Source organism: Sapajus apella, unplaced genomic scaffold (genome assembly GCF_009761245.1).
Source record: "Sapajus apella isolate SASKATOON/1434 unplaced genomic scaffold, GSC_monkey_1.0 scaffold125, whole genome shotgun sequence".
Classification (NCBI taxonomy): Eukaryota; Metazoa; Chordata; class Mammalia; order Primates; family Cebidae; genus Sapajus; species Sapajus apella.
In genome coordinates, this window is record NW_022437065.1 from 3809610 (window position 1) to 3830375 (window position 20766).

Here is a 20766-nt window from a genome sequence, read left to right on the forward strand (position 1 = left end):
GGGCGTGGTAGTAATGCCTGTAATCCCAGCTACTCGGGAGGCTGAGGTAGGAGAATCACTTGAACCCAGGAGGCGGAGGTTGCAGTGAGCCGAGATGGCGCCATTGCACGCCAGCCTGGGCAACAAGAGTGAAACTCAGTCTCAAAAAAAAAAAAAAAAAAGCATATATCTGAGGAATACAGCTAATTGTGTCTTAGAAAGTTCCTTGGTATGTACTATAACAGTGACAAAGAATACTTAACATAGGGAAATCATGAATTAAGTAAAAAATCCAATTTTGTAAAATGTGTTTCTGCATCAGAAACTATACAGTTTGTCTTGGGAGTGGGGTTATGGTGAGATTAATGGTAGTTTTTTCCCCCTTTTTTCTGACATTATTAATGTATGGTGTGATAGTTAAAACTGTAAGACACTGGCACTTGTAGTGCCTGAGTTTGAATCCTGGCTCCTGCCACTTTGACAGTCTATTATTCTCTCTCCCAGTTTTTATATTCATGAAAGTGAGCTGATAATAGGGTTGTTCTGAAGATTAAGTAACTTGCTTAGAATAGTGCCTGAGGCAAAATAAATAAATGTTAGCTATTATTGTCACTATGAATGAAGAAAATGTTATTTAAAATTTGAGGTATGTCAGCCTGGCTGCAATAGTATTGAAGTTGGGGAATGAGAGACAAAGTTGAAAAAATAAGTTAAAGGCTAATTATGAATGACCTCGAATATGTACCAGATGGATAGGAGAAGCCATTAAAGGTTTTGGAGACTGAAAGTGTTGAGATTAATTTAGCATTAATATACCAAACAGATTGGCATGGTAGTGTGGACCCTAGCCAGGATGCTGTTAAAAAGGAGTCTAGGCTAGAGTGGTTTGAGTGGGAGTAGAAAATATAACATTGGACACATTATAAAAGAGGATTGGCGGAGATGGGAAGGGAGAAATTTGACTTTGTTTTTACTGCATTTCCCCATACCCCATTTTAGTTTTGAGCACTGCTATAGACTGACTACAGCTAGTGCTTGACTTACGACCACGGTCGGGACCGCAGACCGGCCGTAACACAATTTGGTTGTAAGTTGAGTAGGCTATATGTACAGTTGAAGTGGTGCACGTGGAGATGATAGTGGTGCCGGAAGCTGGTCCGCACTGTCTCATATGCCCAGCTGGGCAACATTTGCGCTGCCGGACGCGGAGCAGTCGTGGCTCGTGGCTGGCGATTGTGGTCGTAAAGTCGAATGGTCGTAAGTTGCATAGGTGGTAAGTCGATCAATACCTGTATTTGTCTCTACCCCCTCCCCCCAAATTCATATGTTGAAACCTAACCCCCCTGTGATGGTATTAGGAGGGTGGGGCCTTTGGGAGGTGATTGGATCATGAGTGGAACCTTCACAAATGGGATTAGTGCCCTTGTATTAATAAAAGAGACTCCAGGGAGTTCTCTCACTCTTTCTGCCTTGTGAAGATATAAGAAGATTGCTGTCTGTTCACCAGATGCTAAATATGCTTGGCACCTAGATCTTAGATTCCCTAGCCTCCAGAACTGTTGAAGTTAAGTGTTATTTGAGCCACTCACTCTTTGGTGTTTTTGTTACAGTATCCTGAAAGGGCTCAGACAAGTATCTATTGTTAGCCAGTGAATCCTTGGGATTCAGTGGTGAGCAAAGCTTGTATAGCTTCTGCCCTTAAGGAGCTTTTATGTTTTAGTAGGAAGATAAACCGGCATACAGGTGCTTTAAGGAAATAGTGTAGCTGGCTCCAAAGAGCCTAGGATGTGATGAATCCTGAGCCAGGAGAGTTGGGAGCTGGTGAATTAGTACGGGTAAAACTAAGCAGACTGCTTTGTTCAGAGGTTCCCAGAGGTGGCATAGGGGAGCACCTTGTGAAGGAACTACAAGGAGGCAAATTGAACTGGAGTTTGAATGAGCTGTGGGTGGGGTTAGTGGTAGGATGAGGCTGGAATTGGGTGTTTGAGGGCCTTGTAGACCATTAAAGAAATATTTTTATTTTCATCCTGGTCTTTGAAGATTTTTAAGCAGTGCCATGGCATGTTTTGCATTTCAGTAGTACTGATAGTGATGATTTTTAATGCCAAAAGAATAAAACGTAATTGTAGGAATAGATGCAGGCCTAACAGTCACTGTGCTTTCAAGAGAAAGCTCAGTCCCTTTTGCTTATCGCCTCTTGTTTCCTCTTCTCCCCATTTGAATTTAAGGAGGACATCAGAAGGTTCTACTGAGAACCTTCATGGTATAGTGGAAGAGCCAAGGGTTTTAGTCTTAACAGAAATTATTGTGATCTTGCACAAGCTCAGTTTACTGAATCTCTCAGCTTCTATTGTTAAATTTTAATGATGGCTGTATGCAGTGGTATTATGATTAAATGAGATTAAACAAAGCGTCTACTGTTGTGCCTGATATACAAGTAAGTACTTAAAGCTTTTCTAGAATAACATACAAACCAAGATAGAACTGGAAAGTAGCCACAGAGAACCTCGGAATGGAATGGAACCAACAAGTCCACAAAAGAAAAAAAAAAAAACCTTAGCATAAATACTGAGACCTGTTTTGCCTTGCCTACAGGGTGGTTATGGACCATAGTGTCTGAATATAATCGATTGTGAGATGTGTGCCACAGTATTTATAAAGTAGTTAAATAGTTAAAATAAATAGTAATGTTTGCAAATGAGATTATCTAAAAATCAAGGTCAAGATTATCCCCTTAATAATTATTTTCACTCACATTTCATGTGCTTTCTTTTGAGAGACCAAAAAAACCCCTTGAAGTCCAGCACATAGCTATTAATATTTGCTATTTTTATTTTGTGTTCTGCTTTATACAGTTTTTGTGTTTCAGCAATTTCTCTGTGTCCATAGAAGTGTGTCAAGCCTGTGATGATAACCTTATTGTAGCGTCCTTTCTCATGCTGTGGTACAAAAACTACTGCTGTTTGGATACTTCTTTCTTCTAGACAACAATGCATTAAAATTTTGTCTTTAAAAACATAGTGAATCTGTCATAGCAACAGAATCTTCAGTTTAAAAATTCAAAAAGATCTAAACTTGGCTTAAAAGTAAGTATTTTCATACTCTAAAATGGTGGATATTTTGAAAGAAAGCTTAACTGAAGAGATACTGATGACTGGATTGTAATAAACATGAAACAGTTGATTTATACGTTCCCATTATAATTTTAAATCAGTATATAGTTGAACAACATGACTTCAAACTGTGTGATTCACTTATACTTCAGATTTTTTTTCAATAAGTATATTGGAAAATACTTCGGAGATTTGTGACAATTTGAAAAAAACGTGAGGTTGAACTGCATAGCTTGAAAATACTGAAAAAATAAAGAATATGTCATGAATGCGTAAAATATATGCAGAGACTAGTCTATTTACTACCATAAAATATACATAAATCTATTATAAAATTTAAAGACCACATGTGGTGCCATGTGCAGTTGAGAGAAATGTGAACAAATGTAAAGATGGAGTATTAAATCATAACTGCATAAAATTAACTGTAGTACATTCTCTACTACTGTAATTTCATAACCACCTCCTTTTGCTACTGCCCTGAGCTGCTTGTGAGTATCCGATAAAAACATATGACGCTAATCTCTGCATGAGCAGTTCGTCTCTCTAGTAAATGGTCTATCATAGTAAAAAATGATACCTCACGTTCTCATGTATTTTTCATGTTTAGTGCAATACCCATAAACCTTGAATAACATTATGGGACTTGTATGAAGTTCCACTAGTGGTGCTGGCGAATGGGCTCCCAAGAAGCAGAGAAAAGTCATGATGTTATAAGAAAAAGTTGAATTGTTTGATAGGTACCATATATTGAGGTCTGAGGTCTCCAGCTGTGGTTGCCCACCATTTCAGATGATGTAAACTTACTGTATTGATAAATATAGTACAGTACTATAACTATATTTTCTCTGATTTTTTTTTTCTTTTTCTTTTTCTTTTTCTTTTTTTTTTTGAGACAGGGTGCTGCTCTGTCACCCAGGTTGGAGTGCAGTGGTGAGATCTCAGCTCACTACAACCTCTACCTCTAGGGTTCAAGCGATTCTCCTGCCTCATCCTCTCGAGTAGTTGGGATTACAGGTGCACACCACCATACCTGGCTAATTTATTTTTATTTATTTTTATTTTTATTTTTTTGTATTTCTTAGTAGAGATGGGGTTTTGCCATGTTGGCCAGGCTGGTCTCAAACTCTTGACTTCAAGTGACCTGCCTGTCTCAGTCTCCCAAATTTGCAGGGTTTGCAGATGTGAGTCACCATGGCCTGCCTGTCCCCTTCTGATTTTTTTTAAGCTTTTTTCTCTAATACAGTATTATAATACATGTAACAAAATGTGTTAATCGCCTGTTTATGATCAGTAAGGCTTCTTGTCATCAGTATGCTGATAGTACTGAAGTTTCTGAGGAGTCAAAAGTTATTCATGGGCCAGGTGCGGTGGCTCATGCCTGTAATCCCAGTGCTTTGGGAGGCCAAGGCGGGTGGATCACCTGAGGTCACGAGTTCAAGACCAGGCTGGCCAACATAGTGAAACCCTGTCTCTACTAAAAATACAAAAATTAGCCAGGTATGGTGGTGCACGTCTGTAGTTCCAGCTACTCAGCAGGCTGAGGTAGGAGAATTGCTTGAAACCAGGAGGTGGAGGTTTCAGTGAGCCGAAATTACGCCACTGTACTCTAACCTGGGCAATAGAGCCACACTTCATCTTCTTAAAAAAAAAAAAAAAAAGTTGGCCAGGCGCTGTGGCTCACGTCTATAATCCCAGCACTTTGGGAGGCCAAGATGGGTAGATCACGAGGTCAAGAGATCAAGACCATCCTGGTCAACATGGTGAAACCCTGTCTCTACTAAAAATACAAAAATTAGCTGGGCATGGTGGCGCACGCCTGTAGTCCCAGCTACTCGGGAGGCTGAGGCAGGAGAATTGCTTGAACCCAGGAGGCAGAGGTTGCGGTGAGCCGAGATCGCGCCATTGCACTCCAACCTGGGTAATGAGCGAAACTGCGTCTCAAAAAAAAAAAGTTATTCATGGATTTTCGACTGCGTGAGAAAATTGTCGCCACTATCAAGGGTCAGCTGTAATTTAACTTCTACCTTGTTTCCTGTATATGCTAGCATCTTAATTGCAAAATAACTCACAGCTTGCCTGAAACAGTTGTACTTTAAAAAAGAAAAGTAGTGAGGTGTAGTGCCTTCTACTGGTGAAGGCTAAGTATAGCTTGTGTTGTACAGTTAGGTCTCTTGTCTCTGGTGAGTCAAGTATTTTAAGAGTGGAAAAACGAGGGTTATAGGTGTTAGTTAAACGTAGAAATTTGAAAGGAAGAAAAGTAATTCCCTTTGATTTTTGGTACATAAAACCGGAATAGGCCAAATTCACAAGTCAAGATATTTCACATGTATGAGCTTAAGGATAATCCATCAAATAATTTTCTAAGAAACTCAACTCACTTTGATGCCCAGTAAAGGAAATAATCTGGTAGGGGTTTGGAGTTGCTGTTGCTTGTTTATTGTCTCTATTGTCAGTCTGTAATGTTCCACAGAAGCAGAGGCATTTGAAGCACTGTGTACTTCCATATATTCTCCTATGATTAGAACAATATGTGGTACATTGTAGATGCTCAGTACACATTTTTTGAATGACTAAGCTTTGAATTTTTATTTAAACCGCTTTTTTGTTGTTGTTGTTAAAAATAAAAACTTAGAGAAGAAAATCTTTTAAGTATCCTAGGATCATATATAGAATCGGAGGATTTCAGTGTGCTGTGTAAAAGGAGAACAATTCTGGAACATAGAGCAAATTTGAGCAAAGTTGGGATAATGACTGGGTAAGAAAGGACAATTCTTTGTCCTGAGAGGGATTTCTCTGGTATTAAGGCCCTCTGTGAAAGCTGCTGGAGAAGTTCAGTTCTGCAAAGTTTGAAGTAAATGGTTTGCTGTTTATGGAGTGCTAGATTATTTAATACAGTCCTACCTTTAGGTAAAGGTGATGCTTTCCCTTTATGAAAGATGTTAGGATGCTAAGTTTGAATATGAAAAAGTGCTGCGTGTCCTAGAGGCAATTAAATCACCATTTTGGTTGTATTTCTCGTTGCAGAAAATTCAGGATGCATTCTGTTCATATACTTTTGTTTTTAATGAAATAAAGCTTAAAAATGCGATGTGATAAATTTTCACATTGTGATTTGTTACATTTGAGCATTCTTTTTTTTTTTTTTTTTTTTTTTTTTTTTGAGACAGAGTTTCGCTCTTGTTACCCAGGCTGGAGTGCAATGGCGCGATCTCGGCTCACCGCAACCTCCGCCTCCTGGGTTCAGGCAATTCTCCTGCCTCAGCCTCCTGAGTAGCTGGGATTACAGGCACGCACCACCATGCCCAGCTAATTTTTTGTATTTTTGGTAGAGACGGGGTTTCACCATGTTGACCAGGATGGTCTCGATCTCTTGACCTCGTGATCCACCCGCCTCGGCCTCCCAAAGTGCTGGGATTACAGGCTTGAGCCACCGCGCCCGGCCTCTGAGCATTCTTATAGGAAGTGATGTTGCTGTGTCAAATATTGAATGATTTGAATAATTTTACTAAGCTGCTCAGTTGTGTATAGGATGTGCTTTGACTTGATAGAGCTTGTTCTAGCCCTGCTAGGTATGCCTACATCTCTGTGACACAGAGAACAGGCTCTTCTGGAGTTGTGAGACTGCCACTTGAAATCAAGTAAAGCTGTGTGATTCACAGCTGTTTCCACCACTTGAATAGGATTTATTTAAAAAAATAGTGTTGTTATTCTTGGATAACTTAGTTTTATCTCTGATAAGTTTTTTCCCACTCAGACCTTTCCAAATTACATCTGAAAGTAATATTTTCAGATTCATTCCTCAAATATTTAGGAACTCTGCACAGTATATTATAGAAAGGAAAAAGACAATTTATGGTGTTTTTTTTGGGAATTACTGTACTTGTGAGATTCCTTTTACTAAAGTAATTCTCATGGCTGTGTGTGTATGTGTGTGTGCGCGCGCGCGCACGTGTGTGTGCAATAGCATCTCAATTTTAAATACCTGGAAAAGAATGGGAGAAGTTGTTAATGTCTTTTAAGGTAGGCAGATTGTAAGTGGCAGAAATGGGAGTTTGAATGAGTTATGTTTGAATTCAGAAATTATTTTAATTCCTCCATGCCTATTTCTTGCTCTTTATCTTGCATCCTAATGTGCTGAGGAAAAGGTATCAAATTCTTATGTGGTAGTAGAGAGATATAGCAGAGTGTGCTATGCTGAGACCTGACATACCTGCTCAGCAGTACTGGAAATGTAGAAATGAGGACAGCTTGTCGGGTAAAAGAAACAGAGAAACCAAGAGCTAGAAAGGTGAGACTATATAAGAGATAGGGGTAGCAAGCAGCTTGAGGCTTTGCTGATTGAGTGTCCTGTCATAAGCAGATGATGATTTAGTTCTGTGGTCTGAGAGAAAGGTGTTTTGTTTGAGAGAGGAATTTCACAGTGCCACTTTCCCTATTTATCTTATTTTGTTTAAAGGAATAGCCTCCTTAGTTATCCACGTAATACTTCTGCGTAGAATAATTTATACCGTGACTTTTGCCAAATATTTCTGATTTGTCTACAGATGGAGGGTTACTGAATTCATATAGATGGAATAATATTGTGCATAAAAATATGAGAGTATAATTTTGAGGTATTTTAGCTTAAAGGATCTCCAAATGCTAAAGAACTGCAAGGTAAGGGAACAGTGAGTGCTCTATATATACAATTTTACTGTGGGAAAATATACATAAAATTTACCATTTTAACTTTTTTCTTTTTTCTTTCTTTTTGAGATGGAGTCTCATCCTGTCGCCAGGCTGGAGGGCAGTGGCACGATCTCAGCTCACTGCAACCTCTGCCTCCCAGGTTCAAGTGATTCTCCCGCCACAGCTTTCTGGGTAGCTGGGATTACAGGCGCACACCACCACACCCAGCTAATTTTTGTATTTTTAGTAGAGACAGGGTTCACCATTTTGGTCAGGCTGGTCTCGAACTCCTGACCTCAGGTGATCCACCTGCCTCAGCCTCCCAAAGTTCTGGGATTACAGGTGTGAACCACTGTGCTTGGCCCATTTTAACCATTTTTAAGGGTGCAGTTCAGTACCTTCACATTGTGGAATGCTTATCATCATCCATTTCCAAAACTTTTCCTCTTTCCAAACTGAAAGGCTGTACCCCTTAAGCAGTAACTTCCCATCGCCCCAGCCCCTGGCAACCATCATTTTTTCTTGTCTCTGCAAGTGTGTGACTAGTCCTGGTACCCATATAAGTGAAATTATGCAATATTGTTCTTTTGTGAATGACTTATTTCACTTAGCATGGTGTCCTCAAGGTTCATCCATGTTGTAGCACCTGTCAGAATTTCCTTTCTTTTTTAAAAATACTAAATAATCCACTGAATGTATGTACCACATTTTGTTTGTTCTTGATTTGCTTCCTGGAAAGACTTTTAAAAGAGATTCAATATTGGCTTAGTGGACAAGGTGATCTCCCTGGCACCCCACTTGCCCCACACTTGGGAATATATAGTCGCTTATCCCGTCACTCTCAGGAGGAGATGCTGAGGAGTGGAGGTTGTGTTTGTTTTGGGGGAAAAAAAAGACTCCCAGGTGATGCTGATGAATCCATCTCCTCCTACCCTTTTGTGAATAATTGGATCTGTGTTAAAGATCCCCAAGATTTGCCTGAATTCTAGATATGTAGAGCCAACTCTCTAGTGGTTTTCACCTCAGTTTCAGTGTTCAAAAATGTACAAACTGCTACTCTACCCCTTCCCTTTGAAGAAAAGTGGACAGAAAACCTGGCGTCCAGGATTATATAAACCAAGGAAGCTCAGAGTTTCAAGAAGGTAGAGGTCAGCAGTGGTAGCCAACTGTGTGTAATGAGAAGAGGGCAAACATGATGAATATTGAGAAGCAATTATTTGATTTGTCAATTAGTAGAACATTGATGACCTTCATCTCACATACTCAAAAGCTTTGTATGTAATTTTTAGGAGAATTAATCTTCAAGCCCATCCCTACACCTCAATTAAGACCTTCTGGCTTAAAGCAGCTTAGTTTTAATAGCTTTGGATGGAGCCAGGTGATGAGAGAGAATGGACAAAGTGAAAGGTGAGATGGGTGGGGCATGGTGGCTCAAGCCTGTAATCCCAGCACTTTGGGAGGCCAGGTGGGAAAATTGCTTGAGCCCAGGATCTGGTGACCAGCCTGGGTCTCAAAACAAAATCCCATAATTTACAACTTACCTACTGTCTCCATCACATTTATTTAAAAAGAAAGAATAAAAAAGGGGAGATGGAGACAGTCTTTTGACTTGTGGGAAAAGGGAATGGCAGAAACTGGTGATTTTCAGTAGGGAAGATTCAAGCACAGGCTGGGAGAAAATTGATTGGGGATGATGATTGGAGGAGCTTCATTCCTTGGAGAGGGTATACAATGGGATCATGACCCCAGGCTGAGGGATAACAAGAAACTGGATCAGATTTGAAGTATACAAAAATAAAGTTGAATTGGTTAGCTGATATTTTGAGTGTCAAAAAATAATTTGTCAGTAGACCCATAGTGGCTAACAAGGTTTTTAAAACTGTCTGCTTCATGTAATACTCTTTGTAATTTAGGGTGTATAAAATGGATAACAAAAGCCAAAGAGGGACTGCTTAAATCAGTCCTTTTGTTTTATAACCCCCCACTTTATGTATTTAAAGAGGTTCTATGCCTTAGACGCACCAGTACTTGATATTATCAGTCTTAAAACTTTCTTTGTTTTGCTTTGCCAGTTTGATCAGTGGAACAAATCTTGGTTTTCTAGTTTGCATTTTCACAGTTACTAATGAGGTTGAGAGGCTGGCTAGTGTAGCACTTAGGAGCTGTGGACTCCCTTGGTTGGAATCCCATTTTGCCACTTAGTACTTACTGATACAGGTAATTTACTTTTGCTCTGTGTGCCTCCCTTTCCTTATCGGTAGAGAGGGATGATAATAGTTCCTTCAGTATACATTTGTAAGGATCACAGTGCTACGACAGTGCCTAACATGTGAAAAGCTCTATTTTAAAATTACGTCTTATTTCATGTATTTATTAGTCACTTCTTTTTCTGAGACGTCTTATCTTCATATCTTTTGCCTGTTTTTCTACTGAGGTGTCTTTATTTTGTAATTTGTTGGACATATATAGTTACAAATATTTTCTTCTACCCTGCTTGCCCTTTAATTTTTCAGAGAAAAATCTGATTTCTCCCTGAGACCTCTGAATTTTGCCTAGAGAAGGACATATCTTAAAAATAAGTTTTTGTGCGTGTTTTAGTCAAGTTTTTTTTTTTTTTTTTTTTTTTTTTTTTTGGAGACCGGGTCTTGTTGTGCTGCCCAGGCTGGAGTTCAGTGGCCCCATCTCAGCTCACTGCTACCTCCTCCTCTTGGGTTCAAGTGATTCTCCTGACTCAGCCTCCTCAGTAGCTGGGACTACATGGGTGAGCCACCATGCCTGGCTAAGTTTTCTTTTGTATTTTTAGTAGAGATGAGGCTTCACCATGTTGGCCAGGCTGGTTTTGAACTCCTGACCTCAAGTGATCCATCTGCCTTGGCCTCCCAAACTGCTGAAATTACAGGCATGAGCCACTGCGTCTGGTTTTAAACATATATACCTCTAGCAGTTTCTATACTTGTTTACATTTTCCTCATTAATCTACCTATAATTTGTGTGTATGTGAGTGGGGCGCAGTGGGGGTTGAAGTATACTTCAGCTTTTTTTTTTTTTTGGACAATGATAGAGAACTTGAAGAGGAAGAAGTCTTAGAGTCAGATCTGAATTAGAGTCTGCTCTGCATAACTTGGGGTAAGTCCCCGCTGTCTCTTATTTTTGACTCTGTAAAATGGAGATAATACTCAGTTTCTGTGCTGCAGAGACGGTATGAGAATGAAGTGTCAAAGCATTTGGAAACTTCCTGCAGTGGCTTGCTAACCTAAGTGTCTGGTGAAAAATACTTGGGTATTAATATTACAGAAACAAACCAGCCCCAGGTATGTTTTATATGCAATGGTGAAAATTTGTTCTTGAATGTCTTAAGCCAGGTTATGATTAGAAAACTTAGAAATGAAACTTTGCAATGTTTATGGGAAGTCTCTTTCAATCTCTGAGAGCCAGTGAGTTAGAACCAATCAGTTAAATTTATCTGGTGCCACGTTAGAGTCACTGGGGGAGATTTTTTGCAAATTACTGATTCCTAGGCCTGACTCCCGGTTATTGTAATTTATTCCATCTGGAGAGGAACCTGGGCATCAATGTTTTAAATAAAATTACTTCAGATGATTTTATTGTGTAGCTGAAGAGGGCTACTGATCTAATGAATGTAGATTTGAGGATTTGGTAGCATTCTCTTACACTCCTTTGCTGGTCAGGTTGCAAAGAAGAGTTCCTGTTCTTAAACAGTTGTGGCCTTGTAGCCCTGTTATGGCTCTAGGAGTGGCTGGAGCCAAAACCTTGCCAAAGTAGAGAGCTGAGATTATCTGACAAATTCAGTTGTATTGGAGTACTATGTAGTTTGAACCCTCTTAAAGAAAATTTTGCCAGAGAGATTTTTGGGGTTTTCAGGGTTTTGTGTTGGTAGGTTTGGTTTCTTCTCTGTGGCTTGCAGATGGCCACCTTTCTGCTGCATCTTTACGTGGTCTTTACTCTGTATGCCTGCACCCCTGATGTTTCTGTCCAAAGTGTTAAAGTTTATGTTAAAAGCACTTGGAAGCTTGCTTAAAAAGCCATTTGATAATGTCCTAGTATCAGTTATAAATGTTAGTTGTGCGGCCTTCCTTGAAATGTTTTAAGGAATCATGTTATACTTTATCTTAGTCCATATGTTCTTGAAACAGGAGAGTTCCCTGAGCCCCTCACCATACATGTGACAGGGGTGTGGCTCATTTATCCCTCTTGTGGGAAGGGGAGCACACAGGTGAGCAGGTGCAGGAGCCAGGGTGAGTGCTTTTGGGCTCTGGCCCCACAGCAGTGTCTAGGGTGTTACAATGCTCTTTCAGCCCTGCCCAGCTTAAGTGTTAAACAGCTCAGAGAAGAGTCAGTGTGATAGCCTTTTTGGGTTCCCCCATGCAGGGCATCACGAATTCTTGTCCCATGTCTGGGAACAATCACATCACAGGGACTTGAAGGATGGTTAATATGGGGATTTTATTGAGTGATGGAGGTGGCACTGAGTGGGACAGAGAGCTGGAGAGGGGATGGAGTGTGAAGATGATCTTCCCCTGGAGTTCAGCTATCCCATGGCTGATCTCCAGCTGATCTCCAACAGCCCCCAGTCTGAACTCCTCTCCACCTTTAGACACTTCCTCTCTTTTCTTCTTTGCTGCGATGCTCTGCCAATCTGCTGCTGTTGCAGCCTGGCGCATGGGGTTTATATGAGCACAAGATAGGGGTGTGTGGAAGGCCAAAAGGCAACACTTGGGCATGAAAACAGGAATGCCTGTTCTCATTTAGGGCTGCAGGTCCAAGCTTGAGGGTGGAGCCCTCGCCAGGGACCCCATCCTCATATTGCCTGCTCTTAATATTCTTACAGTATAATGAATGCATCAGCAAATTGAAGACAAGTAGTTTTTTGCCATTCCTTATTTAATCAAAATGACAGTTAAGTACTTTGATATATTGTCTTTAGAGTCACTTCCAGGAGAAAACTGTAATATTATATATTAAGGCTATATTTGTTTGTTTTCTTGGTATAATGGCCGGTGTACCATTATAAGTTTTAACTTTAATGTAGTGTTAATGAAACTTAAGCTTTTTACTTTCTCTTCTCATTTACATAGCCCCTTTTTCCTGACTAGATGCACTGGTGATGCTAAATTTAAACAGTTCCGTAATTTATGTTTTTTATATCTAAAACCAATTACTTTTTCCCCCTTCTATTTGTAGGTTATGCAATGGTCTCTGCAAGATGGTTTATTCTTGAATTGGACCTTTTTAAGACTGACAAATGCTGGTACTTCATCTTCTATAAGTGGACTATAATTTCTTTTCTCAAGACAACTACATAAGCAGACAAAATTGCAAAGATCTGCCCTGTGTCGAGTATGACAGCCACGACTCGTGGCTCTCCGGTCGGAGGGAATGACAACCAGGGCCAGGCTCCTGATGGACAGTCTCAGCCCCCCCTCCAACAGAATCAGGTAGGATGTTGAAGATACTAGTTAAAGCTACAGTGGGACTGGGCTCAGTGGTTCACACCTGTAATCCCTGCACTTTGGGAGGTTGAGGCAGACCGATCACTTGAGGTCAGGAGCTTGAGACCAGCCTGGCCAACAGGGTGAAAACCCCGTCTCTACTAAAAATACATAAATTAGCTGGGTGTGGTGGTGTGCATCTATAATCCCAGCTACTTGGGAGGCTGAGGCAAGAGAATCGCTTGAACCCGGGAGGCAGAGGTTGCAGTGAGCTGAGATGATGCCACTGCACTCCAGCCTGGGTGACAGAGCAAGACTCCGTCTCTTAAAAAAAAAAAAAAAAAAAAACTACATTGGTAGGTCTACTGTTGAGGTACTAAATGATGGAACATGTTCTAAATAATTTGTGAAGCAATTATAAAACTGTTATTTTAGGCCAGGCGTAGTGGCTCATACCTGTAATCCCAGCACTTTGGGAGGCCAAGGTGGGCGGATCACAAGGTCGGGAGTTTGAGACCAGCCTGGCCAACATGGTGAAACCCCCTCTCTGCTAAAAATCCAAAATTAGCTGTGCATGGTCGCCTGTCATCCCAGCTACTTGGGAGGCTGAAACAGGAGAATTGCTTGAGCCCGGAAGGTGGAGGTTGCAGTGAGCCGAGATCACACCACTGCACTCCAGCCTGGGCAACAGAGCAAGACTATGTCTGGGGGGAAGAAAAAAGAAAAAAAAAAAAAAAAAAAAACCCAAAACTGTTATTTTAAGTTTTAAGAAAAGCGAACATAAGTCTTGCATAGCAACAAGAAAGCTCAAGTGGTATAGATGGTAATCTTGAGTGTACCCCATCTTTTTCTGGTAGCTTATACTGTCACTAAAATTAACTATTTAAGCCCTGTGTCAATTCTAAGTGAGAAAGCATTAAATCATTCAGTGTAGCCTATGATTACCATGGCTAATCATAAACCATGACCCATCATAAATCATGACAACAGTTTCTACCCCATAAATACATACAATTATAAATTGTCAATTTATGGATAAGATTATTAAAAGAGCATGGACCCAAGTCATGTTGCCTAGTGTTCAAATTTCAGCTTTGTACCATACTTGCATTATGACTGTAGGTAAATTATATAATCTCTAAGCCTTAGTTTGTTTATCTGTACAAGTAGGGTAATAATAGTATAACTACTTCATGGATTGTTAAGAGGATCAATTGAAGTAATGCTAAACATAGATTTTGGTATTAAGGTTTTTATGCTGGCCTCAGAACTCATAGGATATAATATTCCCTTTCTGTTCTCTGGATGAATTTATGCACAGTTTATTATTTCTTCAATTGGAAGATTTGCGTAAAAGGTATTGCAGATTCTTTTTTTTTTTTTTGAGAAGAAGTCTCACTGTATTGCCCAGGCTGGAGTACAGGGGTGTGCTCTCAGCTCACTGCAACCTCCGCCTCTTGGGTTCAAGCGATTTTTCTGCCTCAGCCTCCCCAGTAGCTGGGATTACAGGCGTGTGCCATCACACATGACTAATTTTTGTATTTTTAGTAGACACGGGGTTTCACCATGTTGGTCAGGCTGGTCTTGAATTCCTGACCTCTTGATCCGCTCTCTTGGCCTCCCAAAGTGCTGGCATTATAGGCATGAGCCACCATGCCTGGCTGATTTAATTTTTTTTAAATGGAGGAATTTTTTAATTTTTGGTGTCTTTTGGTAAATTGTGTTTTTCAAGGAATTTGTCCATTTGGGTTTTTTTCTTTTTCTTTTTTTCCACCTAACCAGTGTGCTATGTCCATTTGATCTAGATCTTCAAATTTGTGGTGAAGTTGTTAATGATAATCCTTTTTATCTTTTTTTTTTTGTCTTGGGGTCTATGCTAATGCTTCCTTATTTCTGATACCACTACCAATTTCATTAAGCCTTCTAAAAAAACCAACTCTCTTGGCTTTACTCCCTCCCTGAACCCCCTGCCCGCCAACAGTCAAACTCACACATTCACTCTTTTACCGTCTCTTTGTTTCTCTTGGATTTGGTTTGCTGTTCTTATTCTCATTTTTTGAAATAGAAATTTAGACAATTTATTTCAGTTGTTTTTTCTAATATATAGTTTTATATTGGGAAGTATTAAACTGTCAAAACATTAAAACTTGTGATGTGCAGCTCAAACAGTGCTTAGAGGTAAGTTAGTTGAGATGTGTGTAAATGATCACAAACATGCTGCTTCCAATTATTATATGTTTGTGTAGAGTCTGTCGGGTGAGTTTTTAGGCAAAATTGTTATTTTGAAGTATTTATGCTATTATTTGGGGATAAGTTCTTGTCTAGCTATTACAGATTAGATGCTGTATACTACTTACTATCATAAGTAGTATAGAAAAGAGCTTCTGTCTGTCTCTCCTTTTTCCTCTTCCTCTGCCATTTTAGAGAGTGAACAAGTCGGGGGTTTTTTCTTCCCAAATAAATGTGTCAGCTTTATTCCTTTTCCTCTGTAGTTCCCATTTGCAAAACATAAAATATTAAAAGTGTATGGTCACAGGTCTTGGACAGAGTTAAGTCTTTCCTGTGTTGTAAATTTGTTTGCCACTATTCAGGTTTTTAAAAGTGTAGTCAAAGGTTTGTGTTAGTTGCCAAAAATTTCTGATTTTAAACCAGAAGCTAGTAGGTAGAGGTCCAGTATCTTTCTCTCTTTCTTTTTTATTTTATACCAGCATTGTCCATGAAATTCTAACCTCTTGCAATGTTTCTAACTTGCATGGCTTTAGACAAAATCAAACCTTTTCTTTAGCCCTACTCTTATTTTAAGGTGTACTTGATGATTTTTAGAGCTCTTGGATTTGTGATATTCAACCTAATATACTGTGTCTACATTGTGTTCCTTTTCTTCTAAAAACTTGACATTTTTGAAGATGACTATTACATTATCCTTCACTCTTACATTTTGTTATTCTCTACTTTTTAATGTTAGGATTTTATTTTATAAGATCTGACATGGTTGTACCAAGAAGCAGTAACCAAAGTGTTAATCCCTATTCAATTTAGGGCTCACTGTTTGGATATGCTTTTTATGTGCTGGCATAAAGGGAATTTCTAAAATCAGATTTTTCACTTAATTTTTTTAAGCATGTCTTTAAAAAAAATTCTCTTAGAGAATTTTAGGCTTTAGTATATTGTAAAACTCAATAAATGAAACAGCCTTGGCAGAGGCACCGTAAGATGAACACTCTTGGATGTGGTTGCTGGGAGGGTGCAAATTTTCTGGAATGAAATTTGGCAGCAGTATATGTCAGTGGCCTTCAAAGAAATTGTTTATACTGTTCTAGTAATTATATATCCAGAATACTATCCTAAGGAAAAGTTAAACACAAGGTTTATATGTAAGAACATTCATTCCAGCTATGTTTATGTTTGTTAGCAGTAACAATTACCAAATACTAAAGGTCCTCTTAATTTTGTTTAATTCATGCAATATTATCTGGGCATTAATTTTTTTAAAGATTCTTAATGATTAAAAAAATTGAATTCCTAGATTTATTGAATGGAAAAGGACACAGACTTAAGCAAGTATAATTCCAATTTTATTGAACATATATGGACAGTTTTTATTTACTCATAAAGATTACAAGGAAATAATTAAATGTCATTAGTGTTTATAGGTGTGGAATTACAGGTGTTTTAAATTTTATTTTTGTCTTTATATTTTCTATGACCATGTATAAACTACATTGGGGGAAGGGAGTGAAAAAAATAATAAAGCAGGCTTTCAAAGTTACATACTTCACATCAGGCATTTTTGTTGGAATTGTATCACTTGACTTCTGTGCTGTAGTTTCCTTTGCCTTGAGACCAGATCTGTGGGCACCTGCACAGTGTTACTTTAAGTAGCGGTTCACCATTTAGTTACTAATTGACCGTATGAGTTCATATATAAACTTTGTAAGTGAAACATATTTAATGCTGGTAAACTCATGTGTCTTCATGCAAGTGCTTACTTATGCAACTTTTTATTTTACAACTGTTTAATAGGTGCTTGAATGATAGGGCGAGGGGCCCTTTTCTCTTAAAGGGCCACCAACCTACAGTGAATAGAAAGTTCAAGAATACATGAGAAAATACCACCTGCTTTGTAAATTAAGAGTGAAGGTCATAAAAGTTCATTCACTTAGTTGTGAAAATATTATGTACTGCTAAAGTCGGGCGGGAGGCGGGTGCGGGGAGGGAGAGAAAGACATGCCAAAAACGAGGAATGAAAGAAGTGAAAAATAGCCACGTTAGTTGAAAGTGTTTTACTTATTTAAGAACCATAATCATGGACTTCTAAATAATTGTTGTTTGGATAATAGGTTTGGGTGTAGGGAAATTGTGGAATAATTACATTTTCCCCCTTCAAATAAAAGTAGAAGTTACAAATCACTTTATAATGTATTAAATGTGATGTATCATATTTGTAGAATGATTTCTGTCATGGCTCATATAATGGGAAATGTAAGCAGAGATGCAGTACACATTATGATTATGAACACAAACTATTTAGACTTTGATTCAAATCCTGAGTATAGAGTTTGAGCTTGTGCGATCTTGGGCTACATATTGTCTGAGTTTTTTTTAATCTATTAAATGGCAGTAGCATACTTCATTAGGATGTTGAGGATTAAATGAAATTATTTTAAAGCACAGTAGCACAGAGATGGCCTGAAACATTGTAACGTTCAATATAGCTGTTCCTTAGTATTCATGGAGGATTGGTTCCAGGACCTCTTAACACTTGGATAGCAGAATTCGTGTATGCTCGAGTCCCTGATATAAAATGGTTTAGTATTTGAATATAACTCATGTACATCCTTCTGTATATACATGAAATGATTTCTAGATTACTTATGCCTAATACAGTATAGATGCTGTATAAATTGTTACTATGATGTATTTTTGGGGAATAATGACAAGCAAAAAAGTCTGTACATATTCAGCATAAATGCAATCTTTTCAAATATTTTCGATCAAAGGTTGTTGGTTAAATTTACAGATGGAGAATTAATGGATATGTAAGAGTAGTTAAAAAATTTTTAAATCTGCAATGCTCATCTGTGTTGGTGTTTGGATTACTAGTTTTCATATGTTATAGAAACTTAAATGTGGAATATTTAATTTTTAATTAAGACTTCATCGCCTGATTCTTCCAATGAAAATTCCCCGGCAACTCCCCCAGATGAGCAAGGTCAAGGTGATGCCCCACCACAGCTTGAAGATGAGGAACCTGCATTTCCGCATACTGACTTGGCCAAGTTGGATGATATGATCAACAGGTGAGTTGGTTTTGCTTTGTTTTTTTAATGTGTGTAACACACAAGAAAGAGCAAACAGGAAAGTAACCCCACTGCCTCCTTAGTAGTCTTTACAGCTTCGTCACTGCCAAGTGCTTTATAAGTCATGATTCTTAATGGATTTAATAAATGAAAGGGAGTGAGAGTGTTAGTAAAATTTTCACATTAATGGTGATGACCCTAGTTGGTTTGTTTCTGAAGTAAAATTGTATGTGCAGTTTCCCTCTTTGAAAGTTTATGAAGTTTTTTTGTTATTGGTCTCTTGGTTGCTGTATGACTTTCATAATTTTGGATGCCCTGAGGTAAATAAGGTCATGAGGACATTGAGTTCCTCAGAGCCTGACCCTAGTGAACTCTTGACTAGTTTGAGCCATTTAACCATCCTAGATTTTTTTTTTTTTTTTCTTGGTCTTCATCCCAGGGAACACAGTTCAGAATATAAATTTTCAGGCTTATAATACAAACAACCACCCTATCCCACCCCAGCACACTTTGATTATTTAGAAGAAGACCCTAAGAAAGTGAAGCTGTAAGTTTTTGTGCAGAGGAAGAAAACGATTTCAAGAGGCTAGGGAAGAGCACATCAGGGAATCTCATATGACTGTGGTCTTCACCAGGCTGTGGGCTCAACAAGTGAGTGCTAGGAAGGTGTGACACATTTCCCCCTCCCTCCCCAAAAGGAAAGTAATGAGAACACTTGTTCTTAGAGGCACTTGCTTTACTAAGTTGTTTTTTTTTTTTCTCTTTTGTATTTCACTTTTTAAAAATAATACTGTTAAATGCATAATGTGAGGGGAAATAGAAATCCTTTGCATTAAAAAAATCTGAATGTATAAATAATATGCATTACTAAGCAGAAATATGTGTCTAAATTTCCCTATAATTTCCCCCTTACATACACATATTCCTGCCAAAAATTACTGTTAACAGTCAAGAGTACATTCTCCAGATTACCTTTGTGTTTACTATTATATACTAATTGATTTTTCTATAAATACAGGATTCTTACTATAATTTTGTAACTTGCTTTCTTCATTTATCTTGAATATTTTTCCCGTTAATAAATAAATATCCATTGTTTTTAATGGTATATTTATAAGAATATACTGTGTGATTCTGGCAGGTGCCTATAGTAATGGTATACAATGAATTATAGTCAAGCAAAAATTGTTTATAATGGTAGTCCCTGACCATTCTGTATAGCAGTGTTACCATAGCAGAAGGTTGTATTCGTTGCTTTTCCATACTTGTCTGGTGGTTGGTGATTTCCTAGGCTGACTAGAGGACTAAAGTTGCATATTATTAGCAAGTCCTCAGGAGAGAGAAAAATACAAATGATTTATTTTTTTATTTTTTATTATTTCTATTTTTTTTTTTTTTTTTTTTTTTTTTTTTTTTTTTTTGAGGGAATCTCGCTCCTTAGCGAGGCTGGAGTGCAGTGGCATGATCTCGGCTCACTGCAACCTCTGCCTCCCGGGTTCAAGTGATTCTCCTGCCTCAGCCTCCTGAGTAGCTGGGACTATAGGCATGTGCCACCACGCCTGGCTAATTTTTGTGTTTTTAGTAGAGACAGGGTTTCACCGTGTTGGCCAGGATGGTCTTGATCTCTTGACCTTCTGATCCACCTGCCTCGGCCTCCCAAAGTGCTGGGATTACAGGCATGAGCTACCAGGTGCCCTGCGTCGTGTTTTTTGTTTGTTGTCTTTTTCTTTTTTTTTTTTTTTTTTGAGACAGAGTCTCGTTCTGTCACCCAGGCTGGAGTGCAGTGTATGATTTTAGCTCACTGCAACTTCTACCTATGTGATGGAAGTGATTCTTGTGCCTCAGCCTCCGAAGTAGCTGGAATTACAGATGTGCACCATAACACCTGGCTGGTTTTTGTATTTTTAGTAGAGATAGGGTTATGCCATGTTGGCCAGGCTGGTTTCGAACTGCTGGCCTCAAGCGATCCACCCGCCTTGGCCTCCTGAAATGCTGGGATTACAGGTGTAAGCCACCACACCTAGCCACAAATGATGTTTTTTAATGTAAATATGAACAGTGACAAAAGGTGTAGTATACATTTGTTTTTACTAGATTATCTGGGCTGGGTGCCGTGGCCCACACCTGTAATCCTAGCACTTTGGGAGGCCAAGGCGGGTGGATCACAAGGTCAGGAGTTTGTTACCAGCCTGGCCAATATGGTGAAACCCCATTTCTACTAAAAATACAAAAATTAGCTGGGCGTGGTGGTGC

The 20766-nt window shown here is 38.9% G+C and overlaps 1 protein-coding gene across 6 annotated transcripts in view; it reads left to right on the forward strand.

Moving 5' to 3' along the window:
• Positions 1-20766, forward strand: part of USP9X (ubiquitin specific peptidase 9 X-linked) — a 144614-nt gene that overhangs the window by 22467 nt on the left and 101381 nt on the right. For all 6 annotated transcript variants that reach the window (XM_032261673.1, XM_032261672.1, XM_032261675.1 and 3 more), the window contains exons 2-3: positions 12966-13219; positions 18368-18513. In XM_032261673.1, the coding sequence (XP_032117564.1) occupies positions 13124-13219; positions 18368-18513 (242 nt within the window). In that variant the 5' untranslated portion in view covers positions 12966-13123. The remainder of the gene's footprint in view (positions 1-12965; positions 13220-18367; positions 18514-20766) is intronic.